The 25869-nt window shown below is 35.8% G+C and overlaps 1 protein-coding gene across 2 annotated transcripts in view; it reads right to left on the bottom strand.

Annotated features, from left to right (window-relative positions):
• Positions 1-25869, bottom strand: part of ZFPM2 (zinc finger protein, FOG family member 2) — a 468988-nt gene that overhangs the window by 234712 nt on the left and 208407 nt on the right. For both annotated transcript variants that reach the window (XM_042923254.1, XM_042923256.1), the window contains one exon: positions 172-290. In XM_042923254.1, coding sequence (XP_042779188.1) covers positions 172-290 — 119 coding nt within the window. The remainder of the gene's footprint in view (positions 1-171; positions 291-25869) is intronic.

Below are 25869 nucleotides of genomic sequence, written 5' to 3'. Positions count from 1 at the left end.
TCTGCGTATATTACTGTCAGAGACAAACCACTTGGAAAGTCTCCAAGTTTTGTGGGCCATGAAAAAGAAAAAACAAACTGTTATTTTTAGCGATTTCCCTGGGAAGCAAGCAGAGATAATTTCTGAGCTATGACAAAATACTGAGTCAACCATCTCAGAACATCCACATACCAAGGAGTTATTATTCAGGTCCATCTTCCCAGCAAATGGCCCCCAGGTTGTTCCCACAGGAAGTTGCTGCCGACTCTGGATTTTTCGTTCCCCGTCTTTCTGAAATACCTCCAGCTCTCCTGCAGACAATAAAAACAAGGGGTGCTTAGAGTACCTTCACGTGTGTTTTACCCACAGCCACCTCTTTTTTGTGTGTTTGCTTTACACACACAACATTCTCGGGATTCATATAAAGGGAATTAATTATGCTTGTCTGAAAACCAACTGATCTCGTTATCCTGAGAGGAAAATAAAACTTGTCCTTATAATTGTATTCAGATTTAGTCCAATTTCTTTCTTGCACCTTTTTCACACACATCATCCACAGAAGTGAATTCTATTTAGTAAGTCCTTAAGAACCTGAAATAATAACACTCTTCCAAAAGCAGTGCTGTGATGCCAAAACGGATAGACAAGAAACATTAGGACAATGGCTTAGACTTAACATTCTTATATTTGCTCACGAATGTAACTAAAAATTATAATTAAAGATATACACCTTACACAATACTTTTATTATAGTTATTCAAGACTCGTGGTGAGCAACATCTGGAGAGCCTCTGGAAATATGTGGTAGTTTTTTCAAGGTACTACTAATTTCAGGGGCTAAAATATTTACACGTACAAAAAGTAGAGATGTATGTTTTCCCAAATTAAAAAAATGTTTAATCAAATTCATTTTTCTTTTATATTTGGTATTTGATGTAGATTCTGTCACCAGAAGAGTTTGGGAAAAAAAAAAACCTTATGAAACAGCCAGCTTAGGGTGGTCTCCCTCCTTTCATTCCCTCCAAATTATTACATTGGATCATTAAAAGGAAACAGGAAGTGAACATAGTATACACGTTAGCATAAAGTAGGAATTCATCAAATGCTCACTTAAATAATAAATGAATAAGGGGTGCCTGGGCGTCTCAGTTGGTTAAGTGTCTGACTTCAGCTCAGGTCACGATCATGTGGTTGATGAGTTTGAGCCCAGCGTTGGGCTCTGTGCTGACAGCTCGGAGCTTGGGGCTTGCCTCGGATTATGTGTCTCCCTCTCTCCGTCCCTCCCCTGCTCATGCTCTGTCTCACTCTCAAACATAAATAAACATTAAAAAAATTAAGAAATAAAATAAAGAAATAAGTGAATTAATTTAAAAAAAATAACTAAGTGAAGGCTTCAAATCTTCAAAGAATGGCCATCAGCCTAAAAAGTCTTTGGGATAATCAAACAAAATCTCAATCATGAATTGGAGAATTGGAATCTTTCTCTTTAAATAATTAAATCTATGATATTTATGTTCTGATAGTATCACTATACCATATTATCATAGCAAAAGCTTTGTATTTTAAAATATTAATCTTAATAATACAATGTATTAGTTCTTTTTATTGGTATTTCTTCTCAACCTGCTGAAGAGCAGACATTAAAGCGGGAACGAATGGATGAATAAGAAGTATAAATGGAAACCCATATACCACAGATAGCTGAGAAAAGTTCTAAATAAAATAGAATGTATTCAGTTATTACATTTTCTAAGCGATACATAAGTTATGGTAGGTAATTTAGCATAAATGTTTTGTCTTACTCTGGCCTTAATTTCTTTTCAAGGCAGTAACTGTCTTTAAATATGTAGATTTAATCTTGATGTTTTTAAAAGCAATACCATCAACCTGAGTTCAGTTAGATCTTTCCTTTACTTCTTGGCATTTGTGTCACCTCTGTTTAATAGTTGAAATACCAGACATTACTTTTCATGTTTCTATTATTGCTTGAATCCTGAAAACCAAAGTCAAAGTTATGTAAACCACAACCAGCTAATATTTTGAGTAATGTTGACATTGTGTCCATTATGAAATATAAATTTATCTGTATCGGGACAATGAAAATGCAATGGAAATAATAATTCCATGTTCACGGTAAAAAATGTCACTTCAAGAACTACACCATTCTCCCTACTTCTCATGCTCCCTTCCTCTCCCACTTGCCAAATACACAAAAAATGGAAGAACTCATTAAACTCATTGAACTGAGACAACACCTCTCCCCTCCAGTTTGTTTTTCACTCTGATGTATCAGTAACTAAAGATGATCAGTAATGAGGAAAATGGACCCCAAAAAGATTCAATGAGTTGAGCTTCTGAAATATAGCTTTATAAATAAGATATTTACAATAAATAATATATGCTTAAGTATCAAGTCCAGAGTCCAGGGAATATGGAACAATAATTTGTTTTCTCTTTGTGGAATAACAAACCCATTTCTGAGATTTTTCCCCTGAAAATGTTTTGCATCCTTGTACAATCTTTTTGATTAGTACATTGGAAGCAGAGCACTTATACCCCAAATTTTCAGAGGCAGAGCCTAGCTAATAATCCAATATGATGTCAAAAAGGACTCAGTGGGAAATGTCCCACAATGTGTGCCTTCATATTCAAGTGTGATAATATAGTGATTTACATCTTTAAGATTTTATTCTACTTGAAAAGAGACTGTTTAATTTCTATCTGATAGTTCCTTGAATTTTCCAATGATATTTAAATTTTAAGCAATTTCTTTATAACTTACTATTTAAAGATAAAATACATTTCAATCCCTCAGCTAAACACTGGTTAAGAATGTTCTTTTCTACATAAAAATGATGCCCAAATAATTTGCTTGTTTTTACACACTTAAAAAAAAAAAAAAAACAGTCATGTCACATTTAAGTGATACCAGAGAAATCTGAGGATCTTTGAAAACCTTTTTAAAAAGTAATTCATTCTCTCTTTCTGCCACTGACATTTTTCATTTGAAAAGGGTTCAGGCTCAGTCAAACAGTGACTTCTTATCTATACCTGTGGATTTACAAGTAGCTCTGTCTTTTAATGGATTAAGAACTACAAACTTAGGGCAGATCATAAAGTGATACCCAAATATCTCCAAAGTTCTTGAGGTGTCTTTGACTCTGCATTAGAATTTTAAGCAAACCAAAACTACTTTTATGAGCTCTTAAACATGGCCATAACAAAAAGTCCAGTAACTGTTCAAGCTAACAAGTCAATCTTTTCAACTTTATTAGGCAAACAGGCATATCCCAGTCTCCTTTCTTGCTTATCAAGAAGTTATTTTGAGGTTTAGGAAAATCCATTCTGTTGATGAAGTAGTTAAATAAAAATATCCATTTATTCACTAGAAAACTGCAAACACATTGAAAATAATTAGCATTTAAACACTACCAAAGCTACTTAGGTTAATGATAGCAAGAGAAGACATTGTATAAATGGAAATTATATTTAATTTAACTTAGATGTTGCCTGACAATATAATATTTAAATTTTTTTGCAGATAAATAAGTGTCATGAAATAGAGGAGACATTATCACACCAAAAATAAGATTAACTTTTAGTCAACTCTATCCAATAATCAACTAAACAGCCTTGAAGAAGAGATGTCTTTTCCGAGTCTTGGCTTTGTCATTGGTAAAGAGGGTTTTGCACTCACTTGCTAGTTGTTAAGGTGCTCCTGATACCATGATTTTCTTTCCCCAGATATGATATATCATGACAGGTAGAAAGAACCCTGGAATGGTGAGTCAAAGTGCCAGGTCCAACAGCTTATCATAAAAATGGATGTTTAACTTAAAAAGGACAGATATTTCAAAATCAGAAAGCAAAGCTCCAATTCTTGTTTGATTTGTTTATTAATTCTTTTTTGCCTCCATACATTAACTTATTCATTCTTTGATTCCACTAATTTATTTGGTATCAGACCGTGGGTTATGCCGAAGCAAAAAGCAACAAACAAGACAAGCCTGGACCTTGGATGAATTTCAGGAAATGTAATCCATTCACAAGGCTTGGGAAGTAGACACCATAGAACCTATTGATTATTCAGATTTTAGGAGTTAGGGAAGGGAAAATCCAACAATACTGTTCAGGTATCGGCTTAAGCAAATGGGTCAATGGTCATATATTGCTGACATAAAGAACAAACACAAAAAAGATTTAAGGGTAAGATGAAGAGTTAGAGTTTGGAAATATTCAGGTCAAAGTGGCTGTAAGGAAGGCAAGAGGTGATTTTACATGGGCAAGTACAAGCCTGAGACTCAGAAGCAAGGTCTTAACTAGAATGATAAATTTTAGCATTTTAGCCACTAATTAAAACTAGCTGGTCTATGGCAATAAAAGCCATTGTATGGTTCACCCAGGACAGAGTATATCACAATAAAATAAGAAGACCTGAGACAGAGTTCCAAGGATCTTCAAAAGGCAGAATGATAGAGGAGCATGCACAGAAAATTAGAAGTGCAAGAGAATAGAGAAGAAACCGATATAGCAGTCAATTGATTGAGAATGTAAAGGAGGAGGGATCAATCAAGTAATGTGAAAATTTATGAAAGTAAGAAAAGAACCAGAAAGATACCTTTTGATGAAATGGAAATCATGAGTATGCAGAGTGAAAGGAGTTTGGTAGAAGGGGAGGCCAGTACACAGGCTGGAATGAGTTCAAAACTGAATTGGAGAAGAGTCTGTTGAATAAGCCATGTGAACCTGAGTAAGTCCCTTAACTCTCTGAATTTCAGTTTCTGCGTATAAAATGGGAACTATAATATCTTCTTCGTATTACTGCTGGGAGGATTATTTCACATCATAACACATGCAAAGTGCCTAACAGATACTTACTACTTCACCCAAAAGACACCGAAGCATTCTAAGAGCGTGTCCACAAACTCGCATCAACACATGTTCACCAATGTCTGTGGTCACACTGCCTCTTACCACTTCCATCCAAAATACACGTCATACCTTGGCTTATCTTCCTTTCAAATATCTTCTGGATTCACCTTTCTTTTTTTTTGGGGGGGGGGGTTCATCTTTCTTATCAGCATTCCCCAGGTTTCATCAACTCAGATGTAGATTTCCAACCAATCTCAATTCACTCTACAGCTCCAATTCAGGCTCCAAATCCCTATCAGCATAAACACGCTAAAAAACTCCATGGTCACCATCTCACTCACTGGTACAAGTTCCTCCACTAGTTCCCTTCTGACCATCCCAACTTGAGCTTTTATGCCTGAATCTTAACCACAATGTTGCTCCACGGTGCCTGCCTCACTTTCTGTTTTGCTCTTCAGAAGAGACTCTTCTTCACTCCAGATCAAGAAAGTCTTTCTCACTGTACTTTCCTCCTCATGTCCAGGTTAACCGTCACCTTTCAGAGAACTGTGCTTGCTACATGGCAGACACACTATACTTGATAAACTCTATTAATGTTGCAAGATCAAACCCAAAGCTATTCTGTCTCACCAGATGTCTCTGAATTCCAGAGAAAACGGAGTTCTCCTTCCCTAGTACTCCCATGGCATTTATAATCCAATGGTACACAGTTTTGTATTTAATTATTAGCTGGTGGTTTCTCTTTGATAACCCTTTTCACCTCAACAGGAATATAAATAGGCACCTTGAACTACAGGTATGGTTTTTAATTTCTGTTTATCCCCTGGTAATCAATATAGTTTGTGACATGTGGTAATTGCAAAATATAAACTGAACATAGCTGATTGTGTAAAGACTTCATACACTTAATTTACTTACACTCAAGTTCCTACACTCAATTTTAGTGCAGTTAAAGTTGATTTTAAGGACAAAAAAATGTTGTCTTAGTATGTGTCTTCTCTTTGGAGTACAATAATAATCATTTCATTTGCTCAGCATTTTGCTACATTTACTTACATTACCTCATCTGTGAAATATGGAGCAGGATGAAAACTAAAGATTTTTCCTCTCATCCCAGTTCATATTTTTGCAGCTATTCCTCAAAAAGAAGCCTCTTTTTTTTTTTTTTTTTTTTTTTTTACATGCTGGGTAAATTCACACAAAATATTTGAGACACATAGGATGGACTAATCAATTTTGGTAAAAGATAATATTGTTAGTGCTGAGGGCTGTTTCTCTTATCTTCTTGATAATGCATACTTTTAAAAGTCTGTGATTACTCAAAGACTTATGATAGCCTCACTTAAAAAAAAAAAGAGAGAGAGAGAGAGAGAGAGAGAGAAAGCCCTAAGTCCGAAATCACTACCAAACATACTGCAGCTTTTAAGATATCAACTCACTTTTTTGTGCAAATAAAAGAAATTCACTGGTGGAAAGAAATACTTAAAATCAAGAGAGATACCCTCAAATCTTATTTTATTGAAAGTACAACGAAGCCATTGTTTTCCTTCTTTTAAATAGGGTCCTTTTGATGGCTCTTTAGAAAGCAAAATATACAAAAACTGTAGTATACCAAAGGGGAACAGACAAGATGTGGGTCTTTTAGCATAGTTATCAGCAATCGTGCTTCGACTGAATTCAGCATTAAGTTGATGACATAAATGTATATGGTATTTACAGAACGTCCCTTAACTCCAGGCTCAGTTTTCATAGGACGTGGCTGCAAATAAGTGAGACGACAGAAGATCATATTTCATTTGCTGAAAATAAAATTTGGATTGGTTTGAACTTGGTTCTAAACATGTAACCAAATTTTAAAGCAGACCACATGAATTAGCTCATAATGTTTATCAGGCCTTCCTATAACAGAAGGCTATAGCGTCAGAACCCATATTTATATTTTCTTCATGGCTGGAAAACATTATACATCATGGTATCAAACATGGACAGCCCCGAAGTCATGCTGAGTTCAAAAAGCGCTCAAAGATTCTAAAAATCTCAAAACATTTTCAAAGTCAGCCAAGGTGGCTGAAGTATGGCAGAGCTCTTGCTATTTTATGGTTTAACCATTTGACGGCTGCCCGCCAGATGCACAAGAGGGTGAGACGGTCGTTTCACTGCTGATTATCTTCACAGCCTAAGTGCAGGGCTGCCACTATGTGTGTTTCCTCGGGCATTAAGAACAGCATGTTTCATCTGCATTTGAAGACAAACGGTGCCATTTACATTATGCTATGTTGAGCCATCTCAAAGCATAGTTTGGCGCAGGAAATGATAGTTCTTGGTAAGTGGCTACAAATCGCCTTATAGGGATACCTTTTCTAATTTCCCTTCTCAATTTTTGAGTCATACAGTCATAACACACACACAACTACAGTTCTGAACATAAACTTGAAATACGACATTCCCTATTCAAGTGCTCCAGTCAAACCCTGATAAATCAGGCTGGCCATGCAGTGATCTTATCCCTTCTGACTCTTTAATAAATCGAACCTTGTAAGTTCGTACTGTTGGAAGTTGTCACTAAATGAAATTGTGACCTTATCCGGCGCATGAACTTATCCTGCTGACAACTACATTTATTGTGTGGATAAGAAAGGGGAAAAAAAAGAAAAAAAGAATAAAGAAAAAAATGAGATATTTGATAATTCTGATCTTAGCCATATGTAACTCTAACAGATGGGATCTTTTTGATGTTCCATTAATGATTTGCCAAAGATGAGTCTCTACTTACAGAAAAATGCTCACCCTAGGTAAGTGCTGGGGGCACTGCAGATGTTATTAAAAGTGCATGAAGAGGTACTGGGTGACAGCAGCGAATCAGAAGCTATTAGTCTAACACAAAGAGCCTGAATTAGCTTGTAATTGCACTGGAAAAGATAACATAATGGTGGTGGCAAAATAGAAACATTCCCTTTTCATGCATTCAGTGCCTAAAAACTCCAAAACAAGACACTGGAATTGTCTAAATCCTAGAGCCAGTTAAATCACTGCATTTCTCAAGAATAAAAATGCACCCTTTGGCTACAGTTTCTAAAACGTCATGGCAATCAACGTGCACAGCATTAAGAAGAAGCAAATTCACGTGTATATGCCACCATATATCAGCATATAACACAAACTCAGGAATCCTTTACTTTAGTATTCCGGCTGGCTTTAAGAATTAATTCTGAGGCTATGATAGGTCTGGATATTCCTTCTATTATTATAAGGCCTACTGAAACCTACAAATTACCATATTCAGCATAGAGAAATAGAAGAGATAAAATGTGGTTCCAGGTAGTAATATCATTGGTAATAAGGTAGAAAATTCAAGATGTTTTTAAAAACAAAACCATGATCTGAAATAAAACTAGAAAGCCTTCACCTGCATGTTCACATACAAAATAAGTTTTCTATGCAGAGACCATGTTCAAGACTGGGGGGAAAAACTGCCATATTTTGCCCTTTGCTCTGTGGTCTATTTCTACAAACAGAGAATCAGCTCATCCCAGGTGTCTGAAAACATTCACGTGGAGTGAGACTGGCTCTTGCAAATGTTTGGAAGTGTCACTGGAAAGAGGAGCTGCAGTTTCTGGACTCCTTTCAGCTGCTGGAAGGAGGAAGGAGGGAGTCCCCACTCTTGCTCAAGAAACCTGGCACTGTATGTCTCTTTGCTGGCAGAAACCCTCCCTGACCTTCCAGACACCCCTCCTTGTCACAGGCTGACCCAATCCCACTTCCTGTTTCAAATCTTGAGACCCAGAGGGAGACAATCCTTTGGAAGGTATGGTTAGGAAGGAATCATCACGGAAGTGAAAGGTCTGGGCTAACAGACACAGAAAACAGCAGCGGAGGGGCAACAGCCAAAAGTTAGTCAATGGGCAGGAGGTCCGTAGAAGGGACGGGACCCACAGGGCACTGGTCTGCTGGAGAAGGTTTGTTTTCTCCAGGAGAAAAGAACTCTAAAGGAGAAACTTTGGGTACAAATCAACCCTAGACCCTGTTTGACTAAAATGAAACAAGCTTTTAAAGAACATTTACTATAGAACATCGGTGCACCTTATTGATATTTGGAGTTCTAAATTTTAGGCAACATCTACTTCGGTAGATGTTAAAATGGCAGGCTCTCTCACAGGTTAAATTTATTAATGTGGAAAAAGATACTTGGCGCACAATGGAACTAAAGACCACTGGCTTGCTAGGTACTTCTTTAGCTCAAAAACCATATTAATCCAGATGTCGTCTTTTTTTTTTTTCTCTTTTTTAACACATTGTGAAATGGTGCAGATGGAGAAGTAAGGAAATGCAATGACGAACTTTAACAGGTAAACACTCTTAAGCATCAACTGTGATTAGGATGAGTTTTACCCAGATGAAAAGGTCTATATTTGGAATGGAGAGGTGACTTTTGGGGCCACAATACTGGAGAGCCAAAGGATGGCAGAATGACTTCACAGATGAACAAATAACATGGGGAAATGACAGTATTACTTTCAAAGTCTTTAATCCAGGGAAGTCACAGTGCTCTATAAAGTACTCTCAGCCAAGATAGAAACATGCAGAAGACTGGTCTAAAAGTGACATTCCATTATGGATTTAAAATTTTTCATCCAGTGAACCAGTACAAGTATCACTTTTAAAAAAATAGTACAGAAATTCTACTCTCTCCTCTTCCAGTTTCTCCAAATGGTAATGTCTAATATAACCAACAGTACGATTATCAACACCAGAAGATTAATGTTAACTAATCTAACTAATCTGTTTGTAAATATTAACTAATTTACAAACTGTATTCTTGTCTTTCATGACCTCGATGTGAGTGAGGAACACTGGCCATTATTTTAAAGACTGTCCCTTAAGTTGCATTCGTCTGGTATCTCCTCATGAAGAGACCAAGGTTATGCATTGTCACCAGAAGGAATGCTGTGTCCTTCCCAGTGTCCCACAGCAGGGGGTACATGAGATCCATATGTCCTATTACTAGTGATGGTCATTTTGATGATTTGGTTAAAGTTGTGTCTGCCAGGTTTCTCCACTGTCAAGTTGGCAAATTTCCCTTTGTAATGAATAAGTATCTAGTGGGGGAAATACTTTGACACTACGTGAATATGCCATTTCTCATCATACTACTGAAATGTTTTCTGAAGTCTTGATGTGGGTCCCCAAATTTGGGAGAACAAGTCCTGTCCAGTATCAAACATTAAAGAATTAAGTGTATCAGCCACTTAATTCTCTTACTTATGGCATCTGCAATAAATAGGATACAGGCGTATCTGGTGTGAAAATGCCTTCATAGAAAGATTTAATATGTAGGCTATAGTGTTGGCACAAAGTTTTTATTTCTGAAGTTTGGACTCATACTGCTGAAAATATTAATTTCAGATAATACTTCTAGAAATATAATTCCAAAAGATCGAGCAAGCTGCAGTCACTTCCTCGAAATTCTGGAGCCTCTTATTAATGCTTGTGTATCTTCATAGTTGTATATATTCTTAAGTTATACATAACTGAGAAGAGAAATATTGCCGAAAGCAGCCTCCCTGACACTCTGTGTTTTAGGGTACAGTCTTAGTCAATCTCTCTGTGTTTTTAAAGCCTTCTCTGTGTGGTATAGAGCTCTAAATACCTGTCATTAGTGTTATGCTTAAACCCTACCGTTTTTTGGAAGTCTATTGCTACCTCCTAAATGAACACCTCTCTGATTCATACAGCTCCTCCTTGCCAGAAATTCAGAGGTGATCTCTCTCTCTTTGAACTCCTACAGCACTGATTTTAATTCTAATATTTTTCATCATTGTCTTCTTTATAATAGTGATTTGTATATCTTTATGATCTCTCTACATGGAACTTTTTAGATATCCCACAAAGCTCTGTACCTGGTAGAGTTGCAGAAACTATATACGTATCTTCACTGCTTTGGGTTAAATCATTGTTTCTAAAGAGGCCTTTAAATCAGTGTTATACATACCACTTTTTCATTTTTTAATACATACTTTCATAGTTCGTTCCCTGAGAGACAAAGTCGGTATAATTTTACCATCATATTTATTGGGCTGGGGCTCAAACTTAAGTTACAAAATTAGTGGTGAAACTTGGACTCCAGCTCTGTTTTTCTGATGCTCTCATGCTCAGTTTGCTTCATCAGACTGCCTCTTTTAAAAAATTTTAACAACTTAACTAGGTGGAAGGATTGACCTCAAGCCCCAGTATCATATCAGCAGCCATTAGAATGGATTCATTTATAAGATTAGCTGCCAGTCAATTTGGAAAGCAGAATATGGATGCCTGAAGGATGGGGCCACAGGGCAAGTTTTGAAGGAGGCAAGGTGGTAGAAAAGATTAAACAAACAAAACACCGAGAAAGCTTTACAGAGTGGAGTGGCAAAATTATTGTTTGATTATCAGAGTTCACAATAAACTATTACATTTCTGTCCCAAACATTTCAGACAGAAAACAAATCTAAGGTACAAGGTTTTAAATCCATGGAGTTTCCCACATTCCCTCTCTCCTTGATGATCAGTCTTCAGAGAAAATAGTTATAGAATAAATAAAATAAAAATTTGAAAGTCTGATTAAATATATCACATCAATACTAACATAAGAAAGGACATAAGCTTTTTTTCATAGCAATACTAAGCACAAAAGGCATTTTGAACATTCCAAAACAACACCCCGCCTTTTCATTTGGTCGATGGCATTTTCTCTGAAGAAAGCATTCTGATGGGAAACTGCACACAGTGATTGCAAAACAGAATATCTGATGCCCTCACATTTTTCAGCTTGTAAAATATTTCTATAGCCCACATGTAGCCCTCAAGTGGGTTAAGTAGGTAAATGCTCTCTATATTGTGATCGGTATATGTTATTCCTCTTCTCTTCATCCCCCGCCCCCCCCCCCCCGCTTTTTTTTTACTTTCCTTGGACCTGCCCCTTTCCAACATGAATATAAGATATAAAAACACCAGCTCTTGAAGGAGGGAGATAAGGAAAGAGGAAGGAGGGAAGGAGAAAGAGAGAAAGAGGAAGGAAGCCAACTAGGCAAGATGGCAGATATTATTACTCATGAGTGTGGTTTCCAGAAATTCAGAGCTTGTTACACAAATCTAAGGTGTGATCCTTTCCTCTACATAGAAGCAACTGCCTCTGAAAACATCATTTCTGTGGAGTGACCCCCTCATAGGAAGTCTGACATATGCTCATTTGCGGCATGACCCAACAGAGCTACAATAGCTCACCAGGTATTCAACTTCTGCAGGCAGAATTATTTTCAGGACTATTTTATTTATAAAACTGCACTCAATAAAACTTTAGTTAAAAAAGGTATATACTCATTTAAAATTATTTGTTAAACACATAATGCTAGGCACAGTGTGGAATACTGAGATACAAACATGAATCTAATGTCTATCTTTTCCTTATGGGACTTATTCTAATGGTGATGAGATAATTATGACTCAACTTAGGAAGTTTTTGGTAAAAGCAGGAGATAAAATTTGACCAGCAAGAAAAAAAAAGCTCCTAAGGCAACTCAGAGAAATCAGGAATAGCATCTCAGAGGAGGGAAAGCTGACAAAAGACAGTATAAGCCATCTCTTTCCTTCAACAGATCAGAAATAATCTCTTTCGTAAGTGAATACAATTCAGTGTTAACATAAACATTTAAACACATCATTATTTACAAATAAAATTGTTTATAGGGCAGAGGTCCAATGAAATAGAAAGAACTGCCTTGAGGTAAAATTAATCCCAGGTTGGAAGGAAAAAGATGACTGGAATTTGTTGTAAATCACAGGGGTTTTTTTTAGTATTTTTTTTTAATGTTCTTATTTATTTTTGAGACAGAGAAAGACAGAGCATGAACGGGGGAGAGGCAGAGAGAGAGGGGGAGACACAGAATCTGAAGCAGGCTCCAGGCTCTGAGCTGTCAGCACAGAGCCCGACTCGGGGCTTGAACTCACAGACTGTGAGATCATGACCTAAGCTGAAGTCGGACGCTCAACCGACTGAGCCACCCAGGTGCCCCTGTAAATCACAGTTTTAAGACGACAGAAATTATAGCTGACGGAAAGAGTTTCTGTTGTTTAGTACTGTAAATATGTTAATTTTAGATAAAATAGTATTCCTTTTTCTTTTGCTGGTTTTTTTTTTTTTAACATACAGTGCTTTATTAATTTCAGGTGTACAATGTAGTGATTCAAAACTTCCATACATCATCCGGTGCCCATCACAAGAAATGCACTCCTTAATCCCCATCACCTGTTTAACCCATCCCCCTCCCACCCTCCCTTCTCTCTAGTAACTATCAGTTTCTTCTCTACAGTTAAGAGATTGTTCCTGGTCTCTCTCTCTCTCTTATTCCCTTGCTCATTTGTTTCTTAAATTCCACATCTCCGTGAACTCGTATAGTATTTGTATTTCTCTGACTGACTTATTTCACTTAGCATTACACTCTCTAGCTCCATCCATGTCAATGCAAATGGCAAGAGTTCACTCTTTCATATGGCTGAATAATATTCTATTGTATATACATACCATATCTTCTTTATCCATTCATCGAGGTGTGGACACTTGAGCTGCTTCCCTATCTTGGCTATTGTAAATAATGCTATAAACACCCCAGTGTTTAAATAACTAAATAATTCTACAAACACAGGGGTGTTTATAGCATTAATGGTATAAACACAGGGGTGCGTGTGTGCCTTTGAATTAGTGTTCTTGTATTATTTGGGTAAATACCCAGTAGTGTGACTGCTGGATCCTAATGTAATTCTAGTTTTAACTTTTTGAGGAACCACTATACTGTTTTCCAGAGTGGCTACACCAGTTTGCATTCCCACAAACAGTGCACGATAGTTCCTTTTTCCGTATCTTCACCAACGCCTGTTGATTTTAGCCATTCTGCCAGGTGTGAGGTGACAGCTCATTGTACTTTTGATGTGCATTTCCCTGATGGGTAAGTGATGATAAACATTTTTCAGGTGGCTGTTGGCTATATGTATGTCTTCTTTGGAGAATGTCTGTTCATGTCTTCTGCCCACTTTTTAACTGGATTGTTTGCTTTGGGGGTTGTTGAGTAAGTTCTTTATATAATTTGGATACTAACCCTTTATCAGACGTGTCATTTGCAAATATCTTCTCCTATTCCCTAGGCTGACTTTCAGTTTTGTTGTTTCCTTTGCTGTGCAGAAGCTTTTTATTTTGATGAAGTCCCAATAGTTTTTTTTTTTTTTTTTTGCTTTTGTTTCCCTTGCCTAAAAAGACAGACCTATAAAAATGTTGGTACAGCTGATGTCAAAGAAGTTACTGCCTATGTTCTCTTCTAGGATTTTTATGGTTTCAGGTCTCACATTTAGGTCTTTAATCTGTTTTTAATTGATTTTTGTGTATGGTGTAAGAAAGTGGTCCAGTTTCTTTCTTTTACATGTTGCTGTCCAATTTTCCTAACACCATTTGTTAAAGAGACTTTTTCCCACTGATACTCTTTTCTGCTTTGTTGAAGATTAATTAACCATATAATTTTGGGTTTATTTCAGGGTTTTCTATTCTGTTCCATTGATCTATGTGTGTATTTTTGTGTCAGCACCATGCTGTTCTGATTATTACAGCTTTGTAATATAACTTGAAGTCCAGAATTGTGAGGCCTCCAGCTTTGCTTTTCTTTTTCAAGACTGCTTTGGCTATTCAGGGTCTTTGTGGTTCCATACAAATTTTAGGATTGTTTGTCCTAGCTCTGTGAAAAATGATGTTGATATTTTGACAGGCATTGCATTAAACATGTAGATTGTTTTGGGTGGTATGACATGAGCGTGGAACGTCTTTCCATTTCTTTGTGTCATCTTGAATTTCTTTCATCACTATTTTATAGTTTTCAGGGTACAGGTCTTTCACCTCTTTGGTTAAGTGTATTCCTAGGTATCTTATGGTTTGGGGTGCAATTGATTATTTTCTTAATTTCTCTTTCTGCTGCTTCATTATTGGTGTACAGAAATGCAACAGATATCTCTGCATTGATTTTGTACCTTGTGACCTTACTGAATTCGTTTATCAGTTCTAGCAGCTTTTTGGTGGAGTCTTTAGGGTTTTCTATGTATAGTATCATGTCATCTGCAAATAGTGAAGTTTTACTCCTTCCTTACCAATCTGAATGCCTTTTATGTCTTTTTGTTGTCTGATTCCTGTGGCTAGGACTTCCAGTACTATTTGAACAAACGTGGTGAGAGTGGACATGCCTGTCTTATTCCTAACCTTAGGGGAAAGGCTCTCAGTTTTTCCCCATAAAGGATGATGTTAGCTGTGGATTTTTCAATATGGCCTTTATTATATTGAGATGTATTCCTTCTAGACCTACCTTGTTGAGGGTTTTTATTATGAATCAGTGTTGTACTTTGTCAAGTACTTTTTCTAAATCTATTGAAATGATCATATGGTTTTAATCCTTTCTCTTCTTAATGTGATATATCATGATGACTGATTTACTAATATTGAACCAGCACTTGATTGTGGTGAATGATTTTTTAAATGTATTGTTGGATTTGGTTTGCTAGTATTTTGTGGAGGATTTTTGCCTCTATGTTCATCAGGGATACTGGCCTGTCGTTCTCTCTTTTTAGTGGCGTCTTTATCTGGTTTTCGTATGACAAAATAGTATTTCTAAAAGCTGTTGGGAAAGATCTTGTAAGCTGCCTTTATCTTAAATAATACTAGCCTTTTCTTATAAATTATTGTCAATAGTAGAAAAATTTTCTTCCCTTTTTTTTTTCATAATTTCACAAAGTCCTGAAATTGAGGTAACAATACTAGCAATAACTAGAAGCCCATCACCTCAAGCGCTAAAAATCAGAGAGATGAGCTCATCTAGAAGTATCTCTATCATGTCCCCTCAGTTTATAATACCTGGTAATAGAAGGGACCCTTTTCATTGCTTGTTCCTAAGACAAACTAGAATCAGTTGTTTATCCTCTAATGGATGAGCACATTCACAAGTGGTCATGTGATTCCTGATACCAGACTCAGGCGCCCAGAAGTGACAACAATTATCTAAACTACACATATGATGCAAGAAGTCAGCTGCTCTCTTTTTTTTTTTAATTTCTAGATTTTTAACATCATCACTATTTGATGACTATGTATCAGGCTACTCACACAGTCAAAAGGGCATTAAATTTAAAGGGTATCTGTAAAACTCTAGTATGTAAATGAATAAATGTAAACAAATATCAGAATCTAGGAAGTATGTTGGAATGATGTATATCTGTCAAGTATGAATAAAATATGTCCATTAATGACATCCTTCAAAAAGGCTTTTTTTATTTTTAAAAGAAAGATGGATACAAATGCCAAGATAACTTGCCCTGAGCTATGGAATCAGTAAGTTCTGACTGATTTTCTCCCTATCTTCATTAACTAAAAACCACAGGCAGTAAATAGCATTCTGTAGATCCATTATGATTTCTTTATATTATTCATCTTAAATATTGGCTATTTGGAATAGAATTAAAATACAACAGATAACACACTGCAGAAATAATTATGCACAGGTTTCAACTAGAGTCAAAACAATGATTTTTCATTGCTAACACTCTAAGCTGAAAGATTTTACTTTTATTTGTAATAATAATTTATAATTATTTTCTCCTCCACCAAATGCATGGGTGTCCCACAGTTTTGTATTTTCTTATATAGTGAATCACATGAAAAAAAGGAAGCTATGATACTTTTATGAGCATACTGGAAAATAATTGTACATGCAGATAATAAAGAGATGACCACTGGGACATCATTAAATTAGATTTAACAAATTCTTACAATGATTTCAAAAATCATTAGGATTGGAGATTATATATACTCAGGATTCAATATTTCAGATCATATGAGCAAAAAGTTTATTGACCATCCTGAAAACCAGTTTATGTCCACCACCTTGCTGCTATTTCCCATGGGCATCAAGTGAATTTCCTAATTTTTCCTCCTATTTTGTTGTGAACATGAGATCGTATATGTAGAAGACTCAACACAATATCTGACACATATTAAGTATTCAACAAATACTATAAATTTCACCTTTGTATTTTATAATTGAGAATAATTGAGAAGGAAAATGAAGCACATAGGTAAAAACTACTTGTATTCAATATATAGCCTTGTTTGATAATCATAACTACCCACACTAGAACTAGATTTTACCCAGAACCTTTTTTTTAATTTTTTTAAATGTTTATTTATTTTTGAGAGAGAGAGAGAGAGCACAAGAGGAAGAAGGGCAGACAAAGAGGGAGACACAGAATCTGAAGCAGGTTCCAGGCTCTGAACTGTCAGCACAGAGCCGGACGTGGGGCTCAAACTCACAAACTGCAAGATCATGACCTGAGTCAGTCATACCTGAGCCACCCAGGTGCTGCTACCCAGAACCATTTTCATTCCATATGAAAAAAAAATGGAGGCATAAAATATCATACTGAATCCAACAAATGACAGGAGCAGCTCCCAGAGCTGACTCCACCCACATAGGTAAGGGAGAGCTTCAGCGAATAGTAACCCCACTCTGGTATTTCCTCTTAACTTCAGAGCTAAGCCAGGCAAAGGTACGTAAGCTGTGAAGGTTCACATCAAAGGTGAGTCACCCATTCCATTTTCAGATAACCAAGATTAACTGTTCCACTGACATTATCTTCACATAGAATGCCAAAAAGGAGAAAATAAGGAACTTGCTTATACATTAGTAAAAAAGAGAGAAACATACTTAAAACAAAAGAAAATATTTATCCTATCTTACTGGCCATCATTAGATTTTTTTTTCATTTCTCTCTTCAAATATTCTCAATTATAGAATAATCAAGATAAAATCTGTAACGTGTATTGGGTGCTTATCATGTGCCAGACATATTGGGTCCTTTACCTAATGGTCTCTTTTTACAACAAACTTAAGAGGAGTAGCTGGGAAATAAAGTGATGCCCATGGTAAACCACTTAAATGAAAGTAAAAGCATCTTTATTTGTTGTCACAATCTTTTTTTTTTTTTGAGAATAATGTTCTTTGTTTTTCCTAAGTTATTTAGTGTAGATGTACACATTACCTCCTTTTTCTTTTTAACTGGATAGAACACTGACTCAAAGTGACACAACTAAATAAGTCACAATAAAGGAAAGAAAAGTTGATCATAATTAAAGAATAGCTACAATCATCCACTATGTGAGAGACAGAAGTCTCTTGCAAACACTGCTATACTGAATAACAGTGATTAAATATATACTGGACAGTTAAATTAAAGTCATGGGCAATCCTAATTTCTTGATGGTAAAAATGGCAATACTCCAAATATAAACAGATACTCCCTCCAATATTTCTTCAAAAATATTTTTTACTCTAATCTCTCATACTTACATATCTCTCTTTATCAAAATCTAAGGTTATTCCTTAGCCAAAACCCTGTGAAAATGCAGATCTGTCATCATTATTTTTGGCCATTTTGTCCAGCAATTTGCACTCCTTAAGCCAAGGATGTTAAACTTAAATAAAGTATGTCTTCAGGAAAAAATGGCACTTTTAAGTCTGGTATTAATTTATCCTCTTGAATTTTCAAAGCCAGCAAAGTATGAACAAATCAAGGTTACCTACACAATGACAGGATTTATCAGTATTTATTATTAACCCATGTACGCCAGGAAAGATTATGGTTCTGTAAGCAAGCTGTGGGACAAGTACATGGCATATAGTCCTAACCAAATCACTTTTTGATTTATTTGCTGAACAAATATGCAATAAGCATTACTCATAATCATTGTGCATTCTGGGGATCACCTTCCTTAAATAATTTTGCTTCACTAAAGATCATTAAATCAGTACTTCAAACCCAACTTGTGTCTACAACAGAGCAAACACTTCCACCTTTATATGTAATCATAACCATATGAGCCATTACACCTCCTTTTTTCCAGAACATAGAATTAGAGTAGAATGTTTTTAGTTTCAGCTTCATCACAGGAAACGATAATCAAACGGACAGAAACAAAGCTAAAATTTGAAACAGGAGCTTGAAGTGAGAGAAGAATATAAACAATATTTGAAATGAGACTACTTCATAGAATAAATTCTAAAGTACCGCAGAGAAATTAATTTACATACACACAATGCAATTACAAGAAAAGAAGGGGCCTGCATCATTAGGGTAGGGTGAAGGAAGTCTCCAATTATAAATCACGGTGATCCCCACTTGACCTCACTTGGAATACTGTTAGTCATAAATAGAGTTTCCACTGTATGCAATAAAAGAACAAATCTTCAAATTTTATATAAATTCTAATACCCATTCTAGGACTGACCATTCCCTAAATAGTTCAGACCACAGAGGTTTTCTTACTCCTATACCTAAACAATTTATATTGGAACATGAAATTTCATTTCAGAATTTTAGCATTTGAGAAAACTAACGGTTCCTGGTTTTGTAACTCGCACGGAAATATTGGGTCGAGTACCAAAATGGACACGGAAAGGCAGTCCTCCAAAACATCGTTGGATAAGCAGTCACTTCCAGTTAGACTTGTTGAAAATCTGCTTTCTTTCTCTGCACCGACATCCATGAGAGTACTCTGTAGCAAGTGAGCAGTACATGTGTATGTCTGACTAGTATCAATAATAACATCTGGCTGACTATTATAAAGTTATACAAATCAGAAAATAAGGTATTGTGTCTAATCAACTTTGTTCCTCATACCTAGTATGATACTTTGAAGAAAGTAAGAATTTCTTAAGTATTATGTGAATACACAGAGGAAGGAAGAAAGGAAGGAAGGAAGGAAGGAAGGGAAGAGGGGGAAAGGAAGAGAGGGAAGGAAGAGGGAGTGTGAAGATACTCTTCGCAAAAGTATATAGAGTGACTTCAACTACAGAGAATAAGATGAATATAAAGTAACACATGAAGGATACATCACTGAAATGTTAGAAAACAGTATCTCTTTTCATACTGCGTTAATAGATTTAATCTCTTCCAAATATATGAGTAAAGAAATAATTCTTAAAAAGAGATTAATGAGTTTATAAAAGTTAAACTGAGTTCCTCTTGGCTGCTGAATTTATGATTCCATCCTGTGCAACAGTATACTGTTAATCCATGGGAGAGGCAGCCTGAGAGAACTGTGTCTCCCTACTCTCGAAAGGAAGTGGAGGTTAATCCTTCAAGGTTTTTAACCCAGGAGGTTCTTATTTAACTTCTAGTCATGGAAATGCAAATCAAACTAAACAAATCATCTACGAATACCACGGACATTTACCCAGTAAACACCTTTCTGCGCACTACAAACAGTCTAATGAACTACGTAAACTTCCTGAGAACACTTCTACTTCTCAAAAAAAATTACAGATTCAACACACACACACACACACACACACACACACACACACACACACACACACTCAGACAAACAAGGGCAAGTAAACAGGAGAAATCAGAATACGATAGGAGGTTTGAATCCATGTTAGTATCTTGCTTGTGATATTATACTAGAGTTTTACAAATTGTTACCACTAGAGGAAGTTAGGAAAAGTGTACAAGAGATCTCTCTGAATTATTTCTTACAGTTTTATGTGGGTTTACAATTACCTAGAACAAAAGTTCAGTTAAAAATATGGATGATTTGTTATAAGCTTGGAGCCCTTAAACTAGTAATTTATAACTCTCAAAAACAAAGCCAACCAGAGCTGACCCATACCACCACAGACAGAATAATCAACAACTGAAGCAAATATAAAATCTATCTCCAGTTTTACAAAATTTTAAGGAAAGAAATTAGCTCGAATATTCAAATAGCCACTTCATTAATCAAAGAACTGAAAATAAACATTATGACATTTCTCTTGTCCATACTTATTGCTTATTTGTAGAACTTCAACTATAATATTTGTGATTCACCATCAATAAATAAAAATTAGTTACAGTAGCTGTCAGAAAGTAATTATTTGTCATATAAGAGTTTTTGCCACATAAATAATAAAGTATTTCCTCTCTGGAGTCTCGTTTTATTCCTGCTCAGTCTGAAAAAAGTAATTTTTGACAATTTTTTCAAATTATTAATTTTGAAATATTGACACTAATCACTAACTTCCCAATACACATAAAAACTTATCAGCAATGTCATTATTAATCTTCATATATCTGTTTTTGGAAAAATAATTTTGTACATTTGCAAAATATTAGCGATGTCTTCCAAATGCAGGTGATTTAAATGGCACTTGATGTTCCTTTTTGTGAGGTTCAGATGTTATACCGAGGCAGAAAAAGTCATTACAATACTGCAATAAAATAGTGAAATATGAGAAATACACTGGCAGAGAGGATTTAATCTGCTATACTGTTTTAAATGGAAATATATTGTGCGATTATACATTTTGCAAAATGGCATCACAGATATTACTGCTCCCTGGTGAAAGATACCCAAATCTCCATTTATTTGGCTGGTGTAGGTATGGCCTCAGGTGTGCACCTGCAAGTAAATTAAATCTAATTGCTTATTTTCAGTTTCCTTGGAAAGTACTGCCTTTAAGCAAGATGTAAATGCATTTAAATGGGTATGTTCATCTGAAACTCTGTTCAATAAGTCAAGTGTTTCTTGCAATATAAAGATTTTTCTTTGATCCAGGATATTCATGATATTTCACTTAAAAGTGCAGGCACAGCATGGTGGAATTGAAAGAGAATGTGTTTTGAAGTCAGATGGACATAGGCTTGGATTCCAGCTTTGCTACTTAACAACTGTGTGATAGGACAGTTAGTTAAGCTGAGATTCCGAGTGCTCATTTATAAAAATGAGAGAAATAAGACCTGTATATGGGATTCTTGTAATAATTAAATAGTATAACACGCACGATAAGGCCTAACATAAAGCACGCACTTCGAAAAGAATATGATGTCAGAAATAATACGAAAACTTGGTATAGGCTCTAGTGAAGAGAGTTAATACAGGTGTGAACCCCCCTCCGGTGGTTAACAAATAACCACTGGATGCCTAATTTTGAGATATGGGTTCATGTTTTACCTCTAAAGAAGAATATGAACTTACAGGTCAGTCTGCAATAATATAGCTACCAAAACTTCAAGCCCAGAAAACTGTTTCAAGGTCGTGTAGCAGCACTGAGAAGAAAATGATGCATAATGTAAAAACAAACTGCATATTCACAAACATTTTTTCAAGTTAAATAATTTGACAAAATTGGAGCAAAGGGAAACAACAACAACAACAACAACAAAAACCCAGAAAACTTCCAGCTGCAATTTTCTGAATGTGGGACCTTGCTGCCAAATCCCAGTTTGAGTCCTATGTTCTTATTTCTTCTTTGTGAAGCTAGGAAGTGTCCTATAAAAGATCTACAAAAGGGATGAGAACGAAGTCTGCTGAAAAGAACTCCTTGACAGGTAGTGATCACTTATTTCATGGAAACGTTAAAATGTATGCTACACAGCTTCTTTTAAATGGAGCAAGTTTCTCAGGATCCACATAAGAGTGAAAACATATGGTACCTGTCTTTCTCTGTGTGACTTATTTCACTTAGCATGACACTCTCCAGTTCCATCCACGTTGCTACAAAGGGCCAGATTTCATTCTTTCTCATTGCCAAGTAGTATTCCATTGTATATGTAAACCACATGGGGGGAGGGGAAGGAAAAAAAAAGTTAGAGAGGAGGGAGCCAAATCATAAGACACTCTTAAAAACTGAGAATAGACTGAGGGTTGATGGGGGGTAGGAGGGAGGAGAAAGTGGGTGACGGGCATTGAGGAGGGCACCTGATGGGATGAGCACTGGGTGTTGTATGGAAACCAATTTGACAATAAATTTCATTTAAAAAAAAAAAAGAAGAAGAAAAAAAAGAAAAAAAGAAATGGAGCTAGTATTTTAAAGCAGGGTCTCCAAACTGAATTTTAAGAAGAGGATTAAATCTCCTAATACACATTTATTAAGAGAAAGTATGTTTCATTTAATTAGTTTTTAGTAATTTTAACATAATTTATTATTATAAGACGAATAGGTTATTATTATGAATTTATCACATGTTATAACTAATATTTTGTAGTGCCTCCTCTGCACCATGAACTAAGTGACTTGCCTTTCTTGTATTATCTCATTTACCTGACAGAAAAACCATCTGAAGCATATTGCTTCCATTTAGCAGATGAAAAAGTTGAGGCTTTGTGAGATTAAGTCATTTGACCATGTTCACCTCGCTCAAGTAGCAGAGCCTCTCCACTGAGAGCCCTGTGAACTCCACAGGTCAAATATCCTCCCCAACCAAAATCCCTCTGAATATATTCGAGGCCTCCCCAAATCTCTGGTTAAAATTCATTCTGAGTTGTTTTCATACAAAAAATATTCTACCACATAAATATCATCTTCCATCTTGAAAGAAAATAAGGGAGCACAGAGACAGAGAGACCCAGAAAGAGTCAGAGACAGAGACTGAGAAAGCAAGAGTGAGAGACAAAGAAGCAAATAATCTGGATACGACAGTCCAAAGTAAAATTTAAGATAAAATACTGAGAAAAACTAGATTTAATAAATGCCATTTCTGAGGATATTAAAATAATGAGCTCTGCAAATATTCTGCTTTTTAGTTTCTAGAAAGCCCAAATATGTAGTGCAGGTGGGGGAAACACAAATGAATAATAAAATAAATAGTCTGATGACCAAGAAAGGTACACTTAAGGGATTTAACATTTGTAAAATGATACAAATACCCCTTGACTTGACTGCCTGGCTGATGTTGGACAACTTTGTGTTTAGGGCCCTGTGACTATCTCCTACACCGATATAATTATAACTTTGCAATAAAAGAGGTATATAATAAATCCAAGGCTCTTTCTGCCAGCTCACAAAGGTGCATGTAAATTGTTGAAGGTCAGTTTTATGGGTTCGTTTACTATCTATCATAGTCATGACTACACATAAAAATTGTCCCATAGACAATAAATACATCTGAGGCAAGGCCCTATTCCACCACAACGTGCAGCCGCTGCGATGAATCCGTGGCTCCGAATGTGCAGTGTGTTAAAACGTCTATAGTAGAAAGCATGTAGAAAGTCACTCACTCCTATGATGTTTAGCGTAAACAAATTTTCATATGTACGTGGTCCCGGTGGTTGCATGAAAGAATAGAGTCTATTTCACTGACAATTCTCCAATGTGTCTATATTCCGCAATTTCATGTGTCACCGCCCCTCTCTTAGGACCAAATTAAGGCTTTTCATAAAATCAACTGAAGTATGTAAACCATGATGTATTGCCATTTATGGTGCCTCAATAAAGTATCATTTATCTATCACTATTGAATAGAATACAGACATTTTGTGAGCAATAAATATAGACCGTGAGATCATAATGTTATTGAACTACTCAGGCATCCCACACTATCTCTTTGGGGTAAGAAAATATTCCTGAAGTAGACTCATAAACAAAAGGTGCAAAAGGCAGAAGAAAATATCGGCCGTTTCACTGCATTATTTGATTCAAAATAAAGTTATATTTTTAAACAGATTAAAAGATAACAATAATCTTGGCAGTCCAAAAGTCTTGTAACAATAATGAACAGTCACAGGTGATGTTTTGAACTTTTTGTTCGTGATAGTCTCCAGTATCTCCTGGCCTCTAGAGGACACATCATCTATAAGTTGAAATATAATATTAAACTGTTGAAAGTGACAAGGCCTCTACCCTTAAAGGATAGAAGAGACTTCCAAAGATATAGTAATAGCATTTCAACAGGGTCTTAAACATAACATCTTCCAGACAGAGTAAATGCAATCTATCATTTTGGAATAAGGATATTTTTCCTTTCATTGAAGTGAAGGAGGCAGGAAGAGATGATTTATCAAGGGCTTTTCAGGCATCTTAGAGATATAGTTCCTTTTGTCCTCAAAATAATCTTATACGGTAAGTATCATCATACCCATTTTACATACAAAGAAGCAAAGGCCTAAACAGATTAAACAATTAGTCGCGCGCACAGTCAGGACTTGAAATCAATGCTGACAGACTGTATCACACCACACTCCCTCCTTCTGAGGGATGTGTATTCAGTATAATTCTTAAGATCATTAAGAATATAACGTATGTCTAGCTTTTAAATTAGCAAGGGCTACTTTATTCATCTGCAAAGATTTGCTGTCAACATAGAACCTATACCAAATATATTATAAGATTTTAATGAAGCTGTCTTGACTTTCATTATCTACTCTGGAGACCAACAATCTATTCTTCATTTAAGGGTTGAAGTTACTAACAAAGATGAAATACCTCTGTAGTCTGGTTTAGTAGTTTGGACCTAAACAAAGGAAGAATTGGTAGCAGTAGAAAAAAAGCCCTAAATTGTCTCCAGTATCATTCTATCAACCATAGTAAGACTTTAATTATGTAAATAATTATATAAATAAGAATTCTATAAAATTATTTAATATTTTAATCATCTTAAGAAATTAGAGTTTGGTAGATTTTTTTCCCCTTAAATATCTAATGACTATAATAGAACAGTTGTTGGGCCATGATTTTGAGGTCAAACTAGATCTAAACTAAGCAAGAGGACTGAAAGAGTAACTGAAAGAATTCTGAAAATCATTTCAAGAATGTACGTAGTAACTCACATTTCAAGAATGTACATAGTAACTCACATTTCAATCTATAAAATAAAATAATCACAAGGTAACAAGAGAAATACTCACATCTGATACATTGTAGCTCAAGGGAAGATGCTTTAACTGGAGCCGACTTTTGATTTGACAGCCCCTTTTACTGGATGCATTCCAATGCTCTCCCACAGGTTCCCAGAGAGAGCTTTGGTCCTATCATTCTTCTTTTCTGACACTCATTCTTCCTTGACTGCCCCCATGTTTTAGTATGAGTCCCCCTAGCACTAATCATGCTAAAGGTATGTGATCTTCTGGCTGTCTTATTCAGCATTCACCACTGAAAACAGCACTGGAAGCCAACAATGTGTCCTGTGTTCATAAATATGTCT

The sequence above is a fragment of the Panthera leo genome, chromosome F2 (genome assembly GCF_018350215.1).
Source record: "Panthera leo isolate Ple1 chromosome F2, P.leo_Ple1_pat1.1, whole genome shotgun sequence".
Classification (NCBI taxonomy): Eukaryota; Metazoa; Chordata; class Mammalia; order Carnivora; family Felidae; genus Panthera; species Panthera leo.
This window is presented reverse-complemented; position numbering and strand designations above follow the sequence as displayed.